Raw genomic sequence first — 16252 nt, forward strand, 5'->3', positions numbered from 1 at the left:
GGGGACTGCAGAAGTGACGCGTGTGATGGATCCAGATGGGGCATCTGGGGACGCTTCCTAAAGGGGTGATGTCTGAGCTGACCCCGGACCTCCTGGGCTGGGGCACCTTCTCATTCCTGCTGAATGAACCTGTCCTGCCCTGGCATTTATTTCTCCATTCATGGAACACTGACTCTGGGTTCAAATCAAGCCCAGTTTCTGTCCTCTAGGAACTCCCATTTTGGTGGGAGAGAGAGCCCTAACACACAAAATCACAACAGAGTTTTAAGAAGTGCGGGCAGGGCCGGCCCCGTGGCTTAGCAGTTAAATGCGCGCGCTCCGCTACTGGCGGCCTGGGTTCGGATCCCGGATGCGCATTGACGCACCGCTTCTCCGGCCATGCTGAGGCTGCATCCCATATACAGCAACTAGAAGAATGTGCAACTATGAAAAATAAATACATAAAAAAATACAGGACTATTCTGGGCCTTTGGGGGGAAAAAAAAAAAAGAAGTGCGGGCAGGGGAGGCTGATAGATAAGAAACTCACATTTCTTAAGTCCTTAACATGTGTCACATGTTTTACATCATCTCATTTAACTCTAACATCTCTCTAAGGTAGACATTGTTATTCCTCTTTTATTGACTAGCAGATTGTGGCCCAGAGAGGTGAATTACCTTGTTCATGGTCACACAGCTAGGCAGACAGTGCTGGAGCTGGAATTTAAATCCAAGAGTGCCTGTCTCCAAACCATGTGCTAAGAGCATTCTGTGCAGAGGGAACTGCGTTTTCAAAGGTGTGCAAGTTTGGAAGCTCATACAGCTCCTGAGAGCTCTGAGGAGTGTGACTGGACTAGAGGATGGTGTTAGGGATGTGGCAGGAGGTGAAGCCAGAGAGGCAGGCATGGCCCAGGTCCTGGAGAGTCTTGAAGTTGAGAGAAGGGGGCAGGGGAGCCAGGGCATGGGGAGTAGGGGAGAGGATGGCCAGTCATAGCAGGGAGATGGAGCAGTTGCACCACAGGGCGGCTGTGTTAGTCAGGATGCTTTTATCTACAAGTAACAAGAACCCCATTCAAAGAGGTTTAAGCATTGAAGAAAATGTGTTTTATTCTGGAATACCTTGAGGCAGCATGGCTCTAGGGTAGATTAATTTAGGGCCTCACCATCCTCAATGTGTGGTCCCCAACCCTTGTGGTCAAAAAGTGACTATCATTGCTCTAGGATCAACTCCTCTCTCAGCAACTTCTAAACGCTGGAGGAGGGGAAGGGAAGGGATTATACTTTCTCTCCCATCTCATTGGTCAGAATTGTGTCATCTGCCCCTTTCTAAACCAATCACAAGCAAGAGGGATGGAATGATTGTGATTAGCTTTGACCAATCAAGATCCTCCCCCTGGGCTGGGAAGAAGGCAAGCCTGTAGAGCTCGGGGTTCTGTTTGCAAGGAGAAAGGGAAGAAATGGTTTGGCTGTCAGGTAGACTGTGATTGGTCTCACCTCCATTGCCCCTTGAGACATACTTCAATAGTCAGTCGTGGGGTAAGTCATTGCTGTAATGAGGAGGATGAGGCATTTTAGTTCTGGTTCCCAAACTTCGGGCCTAGGCTTAGTTCTTTCAAAAAAACCTGCCCCGTGGTGTAGTGGTTAAGTTTGGCGCGCTCCACTTCGGTGGCCCGAGTTCGCGGGTTCGGATCCCGGGTATGGACCTACACCTCTCGTCCGTCGTGCTGTGGCGGCGTCCCACATACAAAATGGAGGAATATTGGCATAGACGTTAGCTCAGGGCAAATCTTCCTCAAGCAAAAAGAGAAAGATTGGGGGCTGCCCCGGTGGCATAGCAGTCAAGTGCATGTACTCCGCTTTGTCAGCCTGGGGTTCCCAGGTTCGGATCCTGGGTGTGCACCGATGCACCGCTTGTCAAGCCATGGTGTGGTGGCGTCCCATATAAAGTAGAGGAAGATGCGCATGGAAGGTAGCCCAGGGCCGATCTTCTGCAGCAAAAAAAAAAGAGGAGGATTGGCATCGGATGTTAGCTCAGGCCTAATCTTCCTCAACAACAACAACAACAACAACAACAAAACAATAAAACCTGCCCTTGTTTTCAACATAACTTCTCTTCCAACTCCAGTAGGGTTTGTAACTCCCTCTCACTTTCACCCTGTTTGCCTTGGATCCTATCTGAGCCTCAGGGGCAGTCTCCTGTGACAGAAATAGCTTCTTATCTGGATCTTCCAGGGAGCTGTGCCAGGAACTGCTTCCTCACCCCTTCCTGGCCATCCACTCACAGTCAGGGACTGCTGGCTGGACTTTGACTGCAAATGTCAGATGGCTAGCAAGCCAGGTGGCCATGGGGGCAGGAGTGGCTGAGGGGAGAGGAAAGGAGGCTCAAGGGCTAGCAGGCATAGGCACCCTTCAATAGGGCAGCAGAGGGGACAGCCTGGCTGCGGGAAGAGAGACCAGTGCTTGGCCAAGTCTTTTGACCACCTCGATGTACGCACAGTTTTCCTAGTAGCTCATTTTAGAGATGAGGAGACTGGGAGACTGTTCATCAGAATTGGGAACAGTCCAGATGCCAGGGCAGATGTGGCAGACACTGTTGGTTGCCTGACTGCCAACCATTTCCCCTCCTTCCTTGCTAACAAAAGCCTGCTTTTACTGGGAAGAAATATGCTCAGCCCCAGAGGCTGACTTGTGATTGGTCTAACCCGTGACTATTCCCTGTTACTAATGACTGTAGTAGAAGTGGGCATGCAGGCCTGTCAGGCCAATGAGATATGAGACTTCATGGAAATGTTTACCTCTCTGATAAGAGGGAGGTGTGAGGAGACAACCCTTTTTCTGTTGTCTCCTCTCTTGCTGCTTTGGGTTTTGTCATGTAAGGAATGATTGGCTTGAGCTGTGGCAGCCATCTTGTGGTCATGAGGGGAAGACCAAGAGAGTGGCAGAGAGGCCTACTCTGAATCTAGTGTCATTGAGCCACTGAACCAGTCCCGAAATTGCCTTCCTCTAGACTTCTTGTTGTGTAAAATCATAAATATCTGTATTGCTTAAGGCACTATTATCATACATTCTATTATTTGCAGCCAAACTCATCTATTGATATAGCAAGAATGACCAAAATGTTTTATTACCAATTAGCCTTAATTGCTTGATAATGGCTGCCATAGAACACTGTGATTGATTAATGATGTCTACCATGAACAGGGATAAAGAAGTGGTAGCACAAGTGTCATATGTTTACCATCCCAGTCCTAGGGCCGCTCCAATACCTGGCACATAATAGGTGCTCAAGAAAACTGACTTGTCTCTGAATCTCTGTACTCCCACCAAGCTCTTCCCGCATCAAACCTGTTATCATGTTGCCTTGCGCTTCTAGCTACCATTGTTAGTGAGATCTTCCTTTTCTAGAAAGACATGGGATCTAGACCCCAATCAAGACTCTGTTGGTTGTAAATATCATAATTTCTGTTGAGATGGCAGTCCGACTTTCTAAAGGACAAGTATTAGAAACTGGAATATTAGCAGGTGCCTGGCGGCCTTCCCTCTATCTCTCAACATGTATCTCCAATAATCTTATCTCTCTACAGGTAGCTTTTTCCTTTTCTCTGTTCCCATAGCAGATGGTGGTTTCCTTCGTAGTGTTCAAGTTTGTTCACACCCCTAGTCTAGAGTCTCCAAGTCTCAATTTGGGTAGCCTAGTGTGGGTCAGATGTTTACCCCCAGTCTAGCTAGCATGCCAGGAAGGCAGGATCACATATCAGAACATGACTTTATAGGTCAGTTGGGCAGGGAAGTAGGTCTGGGCTGTTATTCTAGAACTCTGCTGTCCAATGTGCTCACTGTGAGCTCCATGTGACTATATGAATTTAGTTTTAAATTAAATAAAATTAAATAAAATTAAATAAAAATTAAAAATTAAGTTCCTCATTTGTATTAGCCACATTTCAAGTGCTCAGTATGGAGCCAGCCCTATGGCATAGCGGTTAAGTGTGTGCGCTCTGCTGCTGGCGGCCCAGGTTCGGATCCCAGGCTCACACCCATGCACCGCTTGTCAGGCCATGCTGTGGCGGCGTCCCACATAAAATGGAGGAAGATGGGCACGGATGTTAGCTCAAGGCCAGTCTTCCTCAGCAAAAAAGAGGAAGATTGGCATGGATGTTAGCTCAGGGCTGATCTTCCTCACAAAAAAAAAAAAAACCTAAAAAAAAAATCAAGTGCTCCATAGCCACGTGTGGCTAGTGGCTACTGTATTGAACAGTGTATATGTAGGATATTTACATAATCTCAGAAAGTTCCGTTAGACAATGCTATTCAAGAAGATGTCTACTATACTCACTTAGTAATGATTAGTCAGAGCTAAGAGGGCCCCTAGTTACCTATATTGGTTAGGATACAAGCTATGATGCTATAATAAGAAATCCATAAAATATTGTGGCTTAAATATAATAGAAGCTCCTTGCTTTTTTTTTGTTTTTCTTTTTTGTGAGGAAGACTGGCTCTGAGCTAACATCCATTGCCAATCCTCCTCTTTTTGCTGAGGAAGATTAGCTCTGAGCTAACATCTGTGCCCATCTTCCTCTATTTTGTATACTGGATGCTGCCACAGCATGGCTTGACGAGTGGTGCATAGGTCCACACCCAGGATCCGAACCTACAAACCCCGGGCCGCTGAAGTGGAGCGCACGAATTTAACCACTACGCCACTGGGCTGGCCCTGCTCCTTGCTTTCTTAAGTAACGGTCTAAGTCTGACATGGCATCTCCAAAGTGTCAGCATCCATTTATTTCTGTTTTGTTGCTCAGCGTTCCTTACAGTGTGGCTCACGTCCTCATGGTCAAGATGGTGCCCCACCGGTCTGTGTTCTGGGCAACTCAACCCTCTCAGGGGAAAAGAGGGAGAAAGGAAGGGTATGCCCCTTTCTTTGATGGGCGGAACTTGGTAGCTGCATACATCCCTTCTGCTCTCATCCTATTGGCCAGACTTGGTCACATGGACACTTATAGCTGCAAGGGAGCCTGGAAAATGAAGTCTTAAGCTGGGAGGCTATCACTGTATTGGAGGATAATTAGCAGCTTCTGCCACACGGCTGTCTCATTCAAGCCCTCCTTTTTGCAGATGAGAAGACTGAGGAGATGGGGCTAACAATGGGACAGTGGCAGAGTAGTCACATCTGCTGACTCCCATCTCAGTGCTCTTTTGCTGCCATGCTGCAGCCGTTGTCCGTTCCCTCTAAGCAGCCATCCCAAAGGTCTAAACACTTCTACTTACCTAGTTAGAACTTAGTTACATGGCCATACCTAGCTGCAAAGGAGGATGGGAAATGTAGTCTTTCTTCTGGGTGGCCATGTGTCTAGTGAGAGAAACCCGGGGAAAAGTGAGAGAATGGGTGTTGGCATGCATCCAGTATTTTCTACCACATTGCCCTGTCAGAGACTTTAGCATAGAGGAGGATAGTGATATTGGACATAAATTAAACTCTTAATGAATTAGTGACAACTGTGATGTGTGCTTCATGGGAGCCCATGTCAGTGGTAACTGCTGACCTGTCCCCTGACCAGTCAAGTACATGAAGGAGGTCTCACCATATTTCAAGAACTCTGCCGGCGGGACCTCGGTTGGCTGGGACTCGCCTCCTGCCTCACCCCTTCAGCGGCAGCCTTCCTCCCCTGGCCCCCAACCCCGGGACCTCAGCGATGCCAAACACGTGTCCTTGAAGATGGCGTATGTCTCGAGGAGGTGCACCCCCACTGACCCGGAGCCCAGGTAAGCCTGGGGTAGGAGGCAACTCAGAGAGACACGCCCTGGTGTTAGGTGGGGGGGCCAAAGGAAAGATACTCCTGTGTTGTAAGCGACAAGTGTAATGCCTGAACATAGTAGGTGCTTCAGATGTGTTTGTCGAATGGATGCAAGGGTGAAGTTATGGGGATGATGGTGTGCTTTGCTTCTCTCTTCTTCCTCTGGGCAGTTCACATCTGAGGAGGAACCTGGTCTGTGGAGGAGCCCTGGATTCCAGTCCTGGTTCTCCTTGAGCTAGTCCCTGTTCCTCACTACCCTAGATTCCCCGTTGTGATACAAGGTTGTTGGACTCAGTGAACTTCTCAAGTTTCTTCCAACTCTGCTGAGGTTCTGAGATGTCTGGTAACATTCCTGTCAATGCCATGGAAGGTTACCATCCCTCACATCTGAGCAGCCCTTAACAGTTCATTGATGATAAGATTGATACCAGCCAACATTATTGAGTGTTTACCGTGCACAATTTTACTTAACTCTCACAACGACCCTATGAGCAAAGTCCTATTATTTCACCCCCATTTTATAGATGAGGACAGAGAAAGGAAGTAACCTGCCCAAGATCACACAACCAGGAAGGGATGGAACTTGCCTCATTCCAGGTAGCCCTCTCTGCTTTAGAAGCTGCAGGTGCCTGAGTGATGGTGGTGATTGAATGGAGCATATATTGATCAAGTGGGATGTCAGTACTGGGGGCGGTGTATAAACGGCATGGGCATAAAAGGCTTGTGCTGTGGGTCCAGGTTACAGCCTAGGTTCAATGCCAGGCAAATGCCCAACATTGGCTGGATGGCTGATTAATGTCCAGCGTCCAAATCTCCTGGCCCTGCTTGATGCCCCACTCCCACCCTGCTCCCCTGAGTCCAGAACTGGTGATTCACAGGTCACTTACAGGTGCTCCACTGAAGGGGCCTTTTGTGTTGAGTGAAGAGAGGTGGTATTAATCCTTCCTGAGACTCCTTAGAGAGTCTTCCTGAGGATCTTAGGTTAACTATGGTTCCCAGCCTGATCTCAGACATCACTCAAAGTGTGGGTGTACATGCTTCTATGTGTGTGCACAGGTTGATGGCATGTAAATGCAAGTGTTTATGTGAACATTTCCATGGGTTTGGGTGTAGATTTGTGCATATGTGTTTATGTTAATATTTGTATGTGTATATGCATGTATGTGTGTGCATACATGTATGCATGTGTGCACACATGTGTGCATACATGTGTAACTTGACTATAACTGGGGTTGTATTCAAGGTCAAGGAGAGGAGAAATAAACTGGGAATATAACTGGGGAACTTGGGTTCCATATTAGCACAATATCCCGGTCAAAGGGACATAGTCCAAAATATAATGAAAAATATTTCAAACTTTTACTTAGTGTTAGGATTACATTGGGCTGCAAGTATAAGAAACCCCAACAAGCAGAGGCTTAAATAAATAAGGGGTTTATTTTCCCACGTGTTTAAAAAGAAGGCCAGGTGTCAGCTGTTTAGGTGCTATAGCTGCTCAAGGATGCCCTCAAGGAATCAGGCTTCCAGCTTCTTCCTCTCCCATCTTTGTTGTAGATTTTCTGTTTCTTGGAGGCAGGATGGTGGCTATACCATTGGAAGCATTGTGTCCATATTCTAGACAGGAAGAAGGCAAAAGGCAAAGGAACTTTTCTCTTGGTGTATTGTTCTATTGCATAGCAAACCATCCTAAAATTTAGTGGCTTAGAAGTTAGCAGTTGATTATTTCTCACAATTCTATAACCTGGGCTGGCTCAGCCAGCCAGTTCTTCTGCTCTATGTAATACCTGCTGGTGCTGGAAGTCCAAGATGGCTGCTTCACCCACGTGTCAGCTGGGGTGGTAGGAACAGCTAGGGGCTGGCTAAGCGTTCCTCTTTCCATATGGCCTTTAACGTGGCTAGCTTGTTCTTCCTCTCAGTGTAGTTGCTTTCCGGGTAGTTGGATTTCATGGTGGCTTGAAAATGCCAGAATGTCACTTCTGCCACATTTTGTTTGTCAAACCAAGTCACAAGGAGAAGAGAAATAAACGTCACATGGCCAGCCCTAGCTGCAAGGGAGGCTGAGGACTCGTGTATTTTGCTTTCTGGCTCTGTAGTAGAGGAAGGCAAAGGCGAAGGCGGTTGGGGTGGGTGTCATGTGAGCCATCGTCCAGTTTCTACCCCACTTCATCTGTTACAGAAATGCCAAAGGGGAATGAATCTTTAATACCCCACAAGACCTTTTAAAATGCTCTCCCTGTCACTACTCCTCTTTGTACCTCCCTGAAACCCTTTCCCCGCGCTTGTCCAGATGGCTTTTTGTCTCCCTCCCTTCTGCCTGCTTCATTCCTCCAGCTCTTTTTATGGAGACCGACTTGGCCTATCAAGCCTCTTCAGTCTCTGTGGTTTTTCCCCTTAATTAGTACATTACTTTGGTTGTGTGCTACAAAGGAGAACCTGGGGGTTGGCCCAGCAAGCCAATTCTTCTCCTTAGAAACCAGGAGAAAAGGGCAAGATCGTGAATCCTCACACAGTGATAATTTTGGCCCCCATCACACGTATTTGAGTGTGTGTGTATATGCCTGTGTGAGTATGTGTCTCTTATCCCCAGACCCCAGGAGACCCCAACAGCTGTGGTTGGAGCCCCAGCTGTATGTCGCTCCTGATTCTTTCATGGACACCCCTCGTGATATCTTCTGTTTAGTGGTAGATAGGGTTTCTTGGGCCAGATTTCAGGGTTGGGCAAAGGCAGTCCAGTGGCTAGGCCCTCTCCTCCACCCCATCTGTGCTTACAGGTATCTGGAGATCTGTTCGGCAGATGGCCAAGACACCCTCTTCCTGAGGGCCAAGGATGAGGCTAGCGCGAGGTCGTGGGCAAGTGCCATCCAAGCCCAGATCAGTGCGCTGATGCCCCGAGTCAAGGACGAGCTGCAGGCGCTGCTGGCAGCTACCGGCACAGCTGGGGACCAGGACATCAAGCAGATGGGCTGGCTGACTGAGCAGGTGCCTGCTGGGCCTGGGGCTTGTCCTTCCTTCTCATCCCCTCCTCTGGAGCTGACCCCATTCCCATCGGCCCTCACTGTCTCACCCCACTCTGGCTCCCTGACCTCTCTCCTCCCCAGTCCTCCTCACTGGTGTCTTGCCCTCTACAGCTGCCCAGTGGGGGCACAGCACCCACCCTGGCCCTGCTGACCGAAAAGGAGCTCCTCCTCTACTGCTCTCTCCCCCAGACCCGTGAGGCCCTGAGCCGTCCAGCCCGGACTGCCCCACTCATCGCCACCAGGTATCCGTGGGTAGGCAAGGGTGTGTGTCTCACCCAGAGCTTGGGGGGGAGATACTCTAGATAGGCTTCAGAAGCTGGAGACTCCAGCCCCATTCTGCCCTGAGTTATGCCCCAGGTGGCCTAAAACAAATCTCTACCCTGTCTGGGCCTCGGTTTCCTCATCTGTAAAATGAAGGCTTGGAACAGAAGGATGTGAGGTCCCACCAGTCACTCCTTCATTGACACCTACTCTGCTCGACCTGGTGCTTCATGGTTCCGGGGACAGAGAGCTGACCCCAACAGTCTGCCTTCAGAGAGCACCCAGTCTGGTTGGGGAGACAGACCGAGGAACAGCCTTCACAATGCAGAGTTGTAGGAGCCACTTAACTCTGCCTGGCTTGGTGGGGGAAGGCTTCAGGCAGGAGGAGATGTTTGAGCTGACCTGTGTCAGATGAGTAGCAGTTTGCTGTTTGAGCAAGGGTGGAGGAACATCTCACATAGAGAATAACGCGGTCCAGGGTACAGAGGCGTGAAGGGCTATGGCATGTTCCTGGAGCGGTGAGAGTGCTGTGACCAGCATGCAGAGTCTATGCAGAAAGTGGGGAGTAATGACACAGGGAGTGGGCAGGGCCTGATCTTGTGGAGCTTCTGTTGCCTGGTGAAGGAACACTACCTTTATCTTAAGAGTTGTGACAGAGTGCAAGGGTTTTAGCCTGGGAGGGAGGTGACTTGGGTTTACAGAAGAACTTTTTAAAAGAAAAAGTGTTTTAAAAGAATCCTGGTGGCTGCCACGTGGAAAATGCCCCAGAGGAGGCAGGATGGAAGCTGGGAGGCTGCTGCAGTCAGGCAGGAGAGGTGGTGGTGGCTGGGGAGGGGGAGGTGGGTGGAGGCAGCAGATGGAGGAGAAAGGCCACATTTGCATTGGAAAACACATGGGTGGTAAAATTAGCTGGGTTTAGAATTTGCCAGATGGGGAGGGTGAGGGAGGTGTCCCGGATGAGCGGATGAACGGGAGGTTTGGAGCTTGTGTCTGGGCAGGCAGTGGGACTAGGGGTGGGAGGAGGCCACAGCAAGATGCTGAGTTGGGTTCAGTGTGTGGGGGACAGATAGGGAGCTTGGCTGAGAAGCTTGGGGACTATGTGTCTGTAGCTCAGGGCTGGAAAGTAGGGGACTGGGTATCAGCAGCAGCTCCAAGGGGGAACTGAGGCTACAAGAGAGAGTGTGTGGAGTGAGGAGCAAAGAGAGCTAAGGGCCAGATCTCGGAGGTCTGCTGCCCAGAGAGGAGCAGTGAGCTGCTCAAGGTTACACAGCAGGTGGGAGTCAAGCTGCAGGGTCTAGGCCCTTGTGGCTCATGTCTCCTCACTCCAGGCTGGGCTCTGGCCCATGTGTCAGGAGCCTGCTGGCTACTAAGGGTAAGCAGGTCATGGATTGCCCACCTAATCCAGTGACTCATTAATTCAGGCCACAAGGGTTTATTGAGCACCTACTGTATGCCAGTTGTTTTAGTTGCTGGAAATATAGTGGTGAACAAATTAGACAAAAATTTGTACCCTAGATGATATTCTAGTGAAAAAGACAATCAAAAACCAACTGAAACAAATAAAAAATAAGTATAATTTCTGGTACCATGATGAAAAGTCAGGCTAGTGAGTGACAGGTGTGCTGTTTTAGACAGGGAGGTCAGGAAAGGCCTCTCAGAGGAGATGACATTTGAGCAGAGATCTGAAGGAAGTGAGAGAATGAGCAATGCAGATAATCAGGGAAGAGTGTACTTGGCAGAGGGAACAGCATGTGCAAAGGTACTGAGGCAGGAGTGTGCTTGGTGTGTTTGAAGACACCAGTATGGCTGGAGCCAAGGGAGCAAGGGGGAGGGTGGCAGGAGATGGTCTCCTGTGAGTCCATCAGCGCCTGTCTCCCCCCATTAGGTGGTGAAGGAGTCACAGAGTCCCTACCCAGGTTACTCCTCTCTTGGCCCAGACCTATTTCCCTGTTGCCTGAGGCCTCATGCTTAGCCCTCTGCCCCCCCACCCCCAGGCTGGTGCATTCAGGCCCCTCCAAGGGCTCGGTGCCTTACGATGCAGAGCTCTCCTTTGCCCTGCGCACGGGCACACGCCATGGTGTGGACACTCACCTGTTCAGCGTGGAGTCACCACAGGAGCTGGCTGCCTGGACCCGCCAGCTGGTGGACGGCTGTCATCGGGCCGCTGAGGGTGTGCAGGAGGTGTCTACAGGTGGGCTGGGTGGATCTGGGAGTGCCTCTCCGATAATGGGCCTCTAATCCCCAGGGGCATTCAAGCTTCCTTCTTGAGGATGCTTTAGGAGGGGGATAGAAAGTTGGGTTTGGGGTCTCCGAGGGCCCTCTGGTTTGGATGTGCAGGTGTCCTGGAAGGTAGGTAGGGAGGGAGACTCTTTTCCTTGGGTTTTCTTGCTCTGGCTTTGTGATTCTGCTGGTGAGAGGTGGCTCTTGGGATAGGGTGGCCAGAAAAAATTCAAGACACCCACTTAAATTTGAATTTCAGATAAACAAAAAATACTTTTTTAGTATTAGTATGTTCAAATTATCCATTGTTTATCTGAAATTCACATTTAAGTGGGCAATTCTACAGGTCTCTAAGATCTCCAAAAGCCGTGCTTGGTGGGTTTGCTGATGCCTCTACAGGGAGTCGGCCACCTGTCCATGGCAGAGTTTAAGCTCCCCTTTTCCACTTTTGGTGCTGCTGGAAGTGGGCCTAGAAGTGGGGTGTAGGTTCTTTGTGGGCCCATCTTTCTGTTTTTTAGGGTGGGAGTGACTCTGTGCAGGGTGGATGTACAGATGGCATAACAGACAGTGAGCCTCCCATCCCTGGTGGTATTCAAGCCCCACTTCTGGAGCTGCCAGTGGGGGTTGGAGGTGGGGCTTGAGGTCTCTGAGGTGCCGGCTGTGCCCATGCCCATGCCCACGCCCCCTCCCTGTGCCCACGTGCCCTCCCTGCAGCCTGCACGTGGAATGGCCGTCCCTGCAGCCTCTCGGTGCACATCGACAAGGGCTTCACACTGTGGGCTGCTGAGCCAGGTGCAGCCCGAGCTGTGCTGCTTCGACAGCCCTTCGAGAAGCTGCAGATGTCCTCAGACGATGGTGCCAGTCTTCTTTTCCTGGACTTCGGGGGCGCTGAAGGAGAAATTGTGAGTGGAGGGGGCCGGGGCCTATGCTCGCCTGGAGGCCAGGCTGGACGGGGCTCCTGACCCTTCTCTCCATCCACCCCACAGCAGCTGGACCTGCATTCGTGCCCCAAAACCATGGTCTTCATCATCCACTCCTTCCTCTCCGCCAAAGTCACCCGCCTGGGGCTCTTGGCCTAGAGGCCTCCGGATGCATTAGCCCTGAAGAGGGCGTGTCCACAACATGGCGTGACCTGGCCCTCCGTTGACTACCTGCTCACTGCTGCGCTGAGGGAAGGGAGAGGAAAGGAACAAAGATGCAGAGACCCAGCCCCTGAGGGAAGCTGGGATAATCTTGGGAACCGGGACCCAGACTCAGCACACAGTGGATCCTGCTTGTGACGAGGTAGCCTCTCTGCTGCCCCCCACACCCCCCACCAGTGCCTTTCACAGAGAGATATTTTGTGTACACAGAGCCATTCCGAGCCTGGGACCTGCCCCTGTGGGGATCTTGACCCCAGCCAACAACTGCCGGGCCTGCGAGAGGCCCCTAAGCCACCACCAGAGGCCCCATCTGACGCTGGAGCTCCCTGGGGTCTGAGGCAAGAGAAAGAGGAGGAGCCTTTCTGTTCCCTTTGCCCCTCAGCTCCCCACCTTGGGGCATCTGGTTTTCCTTTTCATCCTCTCTCCTCCTTACTCTTGGGTAAATAAACAGCCTGTGAGCATGTAGGCAGCCTGGCCCCGTGTCTGTGGGTTGTGCCTTGGTGCTTGGGTCCTGTGGTAGCCCAGTAGTCCCAAGAGGGACCAGACCCAGGATGGGGGCCCCTTTCCCTGGAGAAGAGCAGGCCTTTAACCACAGGGCCCAAAGGAGGATTTATTGATGATCTATTATTGCACAACAAATTACCCCCAAATTTAGCAGCTTAAAAAACCAACATTTATCATCTTTCAAGTTCTGTGGATTAGGAATTTGAGAGGGGCTGAGCTGAGTTGTTCTCGTCTCAGGGTCTTTCATGAGGTTGCAATCAGGATGTCGGCTAGGGCTGTGCTCATCTGAAGGCTTGACTGGGGCTGGAGGATCTGTTTCCAGTGTTGCTCACTCATGGCTGCTGGCAGGAAGCCCCAGTTCTTCACCACCTGGGCCTAACCGTAGGGCTGCTTGAGTATGCTCATGACAAGGCAGCCGGCTTCCCCCAGAGTGCGTGACACAGAAGAGAGAGCCAAGAGGAATCCACAATGTCTCTTATGATCCAGTCTTGGATGTCACATATTGTCACTTCTGCTTTATTCTGTTCATCAGAAGTGAGTCACTAAGCCCAGCCCACACTCAAGGGGAGGGGAATTAGGCTCCACCTCTTGAGGAGAGGAATCTCTGAGAATTTGTGCATCATAGACAGCCTAAGGCCCCTTTCCTGCAGAAGGGAGACCACTTGGAGCGTGCTTCATGGAACATTCTTTGGAAGCTGTACCGTGCTGGCTGGGTGTGAGTTTGCCATGTTCATAACTCCCTACTTGCTTGTGTTGTCCAGAAAATCACAACGACAACAGTGATGGTAGCTTACATTTAGAGAGTGCTTGCTCTCCGCCAGGCACTGTGCATCCACTTCCTCATTGGAGCCTCACCACACAGCTGTGTGGTAGGCATGATGATCTCCATTTCACAGGTAAGGAAACTGGGGCTCGGAGGGGGAGAGTGACTTGCCCAAAGACGCAGCTGTGAAATGTCTGAGCTTAGATTCAAACCAGGTCTTTCTGACTTCAGAGCCCCTGCTCACCTTAGATACTTTCTGGCCCTGCACTATCCATTAGAGATATAATGTGAGCCACGTATGTAATCACAAATTTTCTAGTAGCCACATTAGAGAAAGTAAAAAAAAAAATAGATGAAAATAATTTCAATAATATGTTTTATTTAACCCAATACATCCAAAATATTATCACTTCAACACATAATATAAAAATTTATTGAAATGTTTTACATTCTGTTTTTCCTACTAAGTCTTTGAAATCTGGTGTGTATTTTACATCTACAGCACGTCTCTATTCAGATGCCAAATTTTCATTGGAAATATTTGATTTGTATTTAGATGTCATAAAATTTGCAGTTGAAAAACATAGATTCATATACCCAAGTTTTTCCAAACGTACTAGTTTTCCAGTAACCGAATTGCATATCAGTTTTTAAATTAGAATTAAATTAAATTCAGTTCCTCATTCACACTAGCTGCATAGCAAGTGCTCAGTAGCCACATGTGGCTCGTGGCTATTGTGTTAGACTAAGCAGTTCTAATCGAGCCTCCACATGAGGAAATTGAGGCCCACATGAAGCCACATAGCAAGCCAGGGCCAGAGCTGGTTCTACAAACCTGAGGAAATGCAGGTCAGCAGAGATATTACAGCTTTTCCCCACCCACCCATCTGCCCATCCACCTGTCAATCCACTGTTCATTCGAGAAATATCTAGTGCATATCTACTCTGTCCTTGGGGCCAGGGCCTGATGTGCTGGGAGGGGGACTGACAGGTCCCTATTCACTGGGGAAAGAAATTCAGCAGACGCTCTTATAATCAAATGTGTGACTCAGATTGGGCAGACACATGGAAATAGCTGAGGCCAGCAGGGACCAGACCTGCTCTGGGGGATTAAGGGAGGTTTCTCTCAGAAGGAGACCTGAGGCTGATGTCCATCTGAAGGAGCATGCTAAAAATCAGCTGCTGCTGCAATAATGTTGTGGGGGGAAAAAGCCCCAATCTCAGTGGCCACAGCCACACACATTTGTTTTCCTGCTCCTGGGGCTGCATGTTGACTGCAAGTTTGAACTATTAGAAGCTGGGCTTGGCTGGGTGGCTTTGGTCCAGGCTGTGGGTTGGGCTCAGGTCTACTGTATGTTCGTTCCTTCTGGAGCCCAGGATAAAGGGGCATCAGCTCCAGGGCATGCTCGTCTCATGGCAAGTCACTGGAGTTCAAAGACAAGCAAATTGCACAAGAGCATCTCTATCCCCTGTCTGCATTATGGCCACTCTCGTTCCAGTCACCAAAACAAGTCATGTAGCTGGGCCTGACGTCAGTGGGGAAGGAGGAGGGGAGGAATAATGCTCGATAACAGAACTATCACCAACGAGGAGCAGTAGTAGTTAGGTGGAAGGGAGAAGAGCATCCCAGGTGAGAGATCCGAGGTGGGATGGAACATGGGGCTTCCAAACTCCTGGATCTGGGGGGTTTGTTTTCATCACTTTCATTGCCCAAAACACAACACCGTCCAAGACTCCACAACATGGCAACTGCGGGTGGACCCTTGTGGTTGGAATGTGGTGGGTGATAGGGAGGGTGGTGGGAAATGGTCCCTGGCTCCCATGTGGGCTCGTATGTGTAGTATGGTATGTGGGCAGGATAGTAGGGGATGTTGGGAATGGCTACTGAGTGTGGGGTAGGTGGGGGCAGCATAACAGGTACCAGAGAACACCCCTCATGCTGCCAGCTTTGTCCTATGGGCAATCAAAACTGGCAAGGGGTAGCTCTAACCGCCCCCCCACCTGCTGTCTCCTTCTCTGGCCACGGAGGAGGGTGACACTGCCCTGTGGGGCTGCTAGGAGAAGGTCCAGATTTGAAAGAGCGCAGTTCTAAGAGGCCGAGAGACATGGGTTCAAATCCTGGCTCCTCCCTGACTCCCATGTTGAAAGTCCTAAAAGTGGCTTCTTTCCAGCTGTCAAATTCCTCTCTCCTGTGATTCTCAGAGGACGACACTGAGAGTAAAGGGGGAAGGGCCATGGTGAAACAATAGGTGGGACCTGAAACAGGGAGTTGGTGTGCCTGGAAGGACAGGGTCCGTGCTTGGGGGTCACCAGAGAAGGAGGAGGGGGCGTCGTCTGCCTGTGGCAGGGTGGGTGGGCGGCTTCTCCCCTTGACTTAACTCCTGTCGGGAGGCAGGTGCTGCCACCGTGATGGGTCTGTGAGGCACAGGTTCTCCCCGTCCATGGCCAAATTAGGGCAGGACATCTTCCCTTTGCACTAAAAAATTTGACAGTAAACCTGAATATTTTTCCGGTTGGAGTCTTTAGATCCCAGAGTGTCCAGGAACTCGTCTCTAGAGTCCAAGAGTTTTCCAGG

General features: G+C 50.2%; 1 protein-coding gene across 2 annotated transcripts in view; it reads left to right on the plus strand.

Annotated features, from left to right (window-relative positions):
* SNTA1 (syntrophin alpha 1) overlaps positions 1 to 12884 on the plus strand; it is a 47498-nt gene extending 34614 nt beyond the window's left edge. For both annotated transcript variants that reach the window (XM_058562916.1, XM_058562915.1), the window contains exons 3-8: positions 5534 to 5738; positions 8542 to 8749; positions 8899 to 9029; positions 11043 to 11239; positions 11983 to 12170; positions 12255 to 12884. In XM_058562916.1, the coding sequence (XP_058418899.1) occupies positions 5534 to 5738; positions 8542 to 8749; positions 8899 to 9029; positions 11043 to 11239; positions 11983 to 12170; positions 12255 to 12347 (1022 nt within the window). In that variant the 3' untranslated portion in view covers positions 12348 to 12884. The remainder of the gene's footprint in view (positions 1 to 5533; positions 5739 to 8541; positions 8750 to 8898; positions 9030 to 11042; positions 11240 to 11982; positions 12171 to 12254) is intronic.
* Positions 12885 to 16252: the final 3368 nt, after the last annotated feature.

The sequence above is a fragment of the Diceros bicornis genome, chromosome 19 (genome assembly GCF_020826845.1).
Source record: "Diceros bicornis minor isolate mBicDic1 chromosome 19, mDicBic1.mat.cur, whole genome shotgun sequence".
Lineage (NCBI taxonomy): Eukaryota > Metazoa > Chordata > Mammalia > Perissodactyla > Rhinocerotidae > Diceros > Diceros bicornis.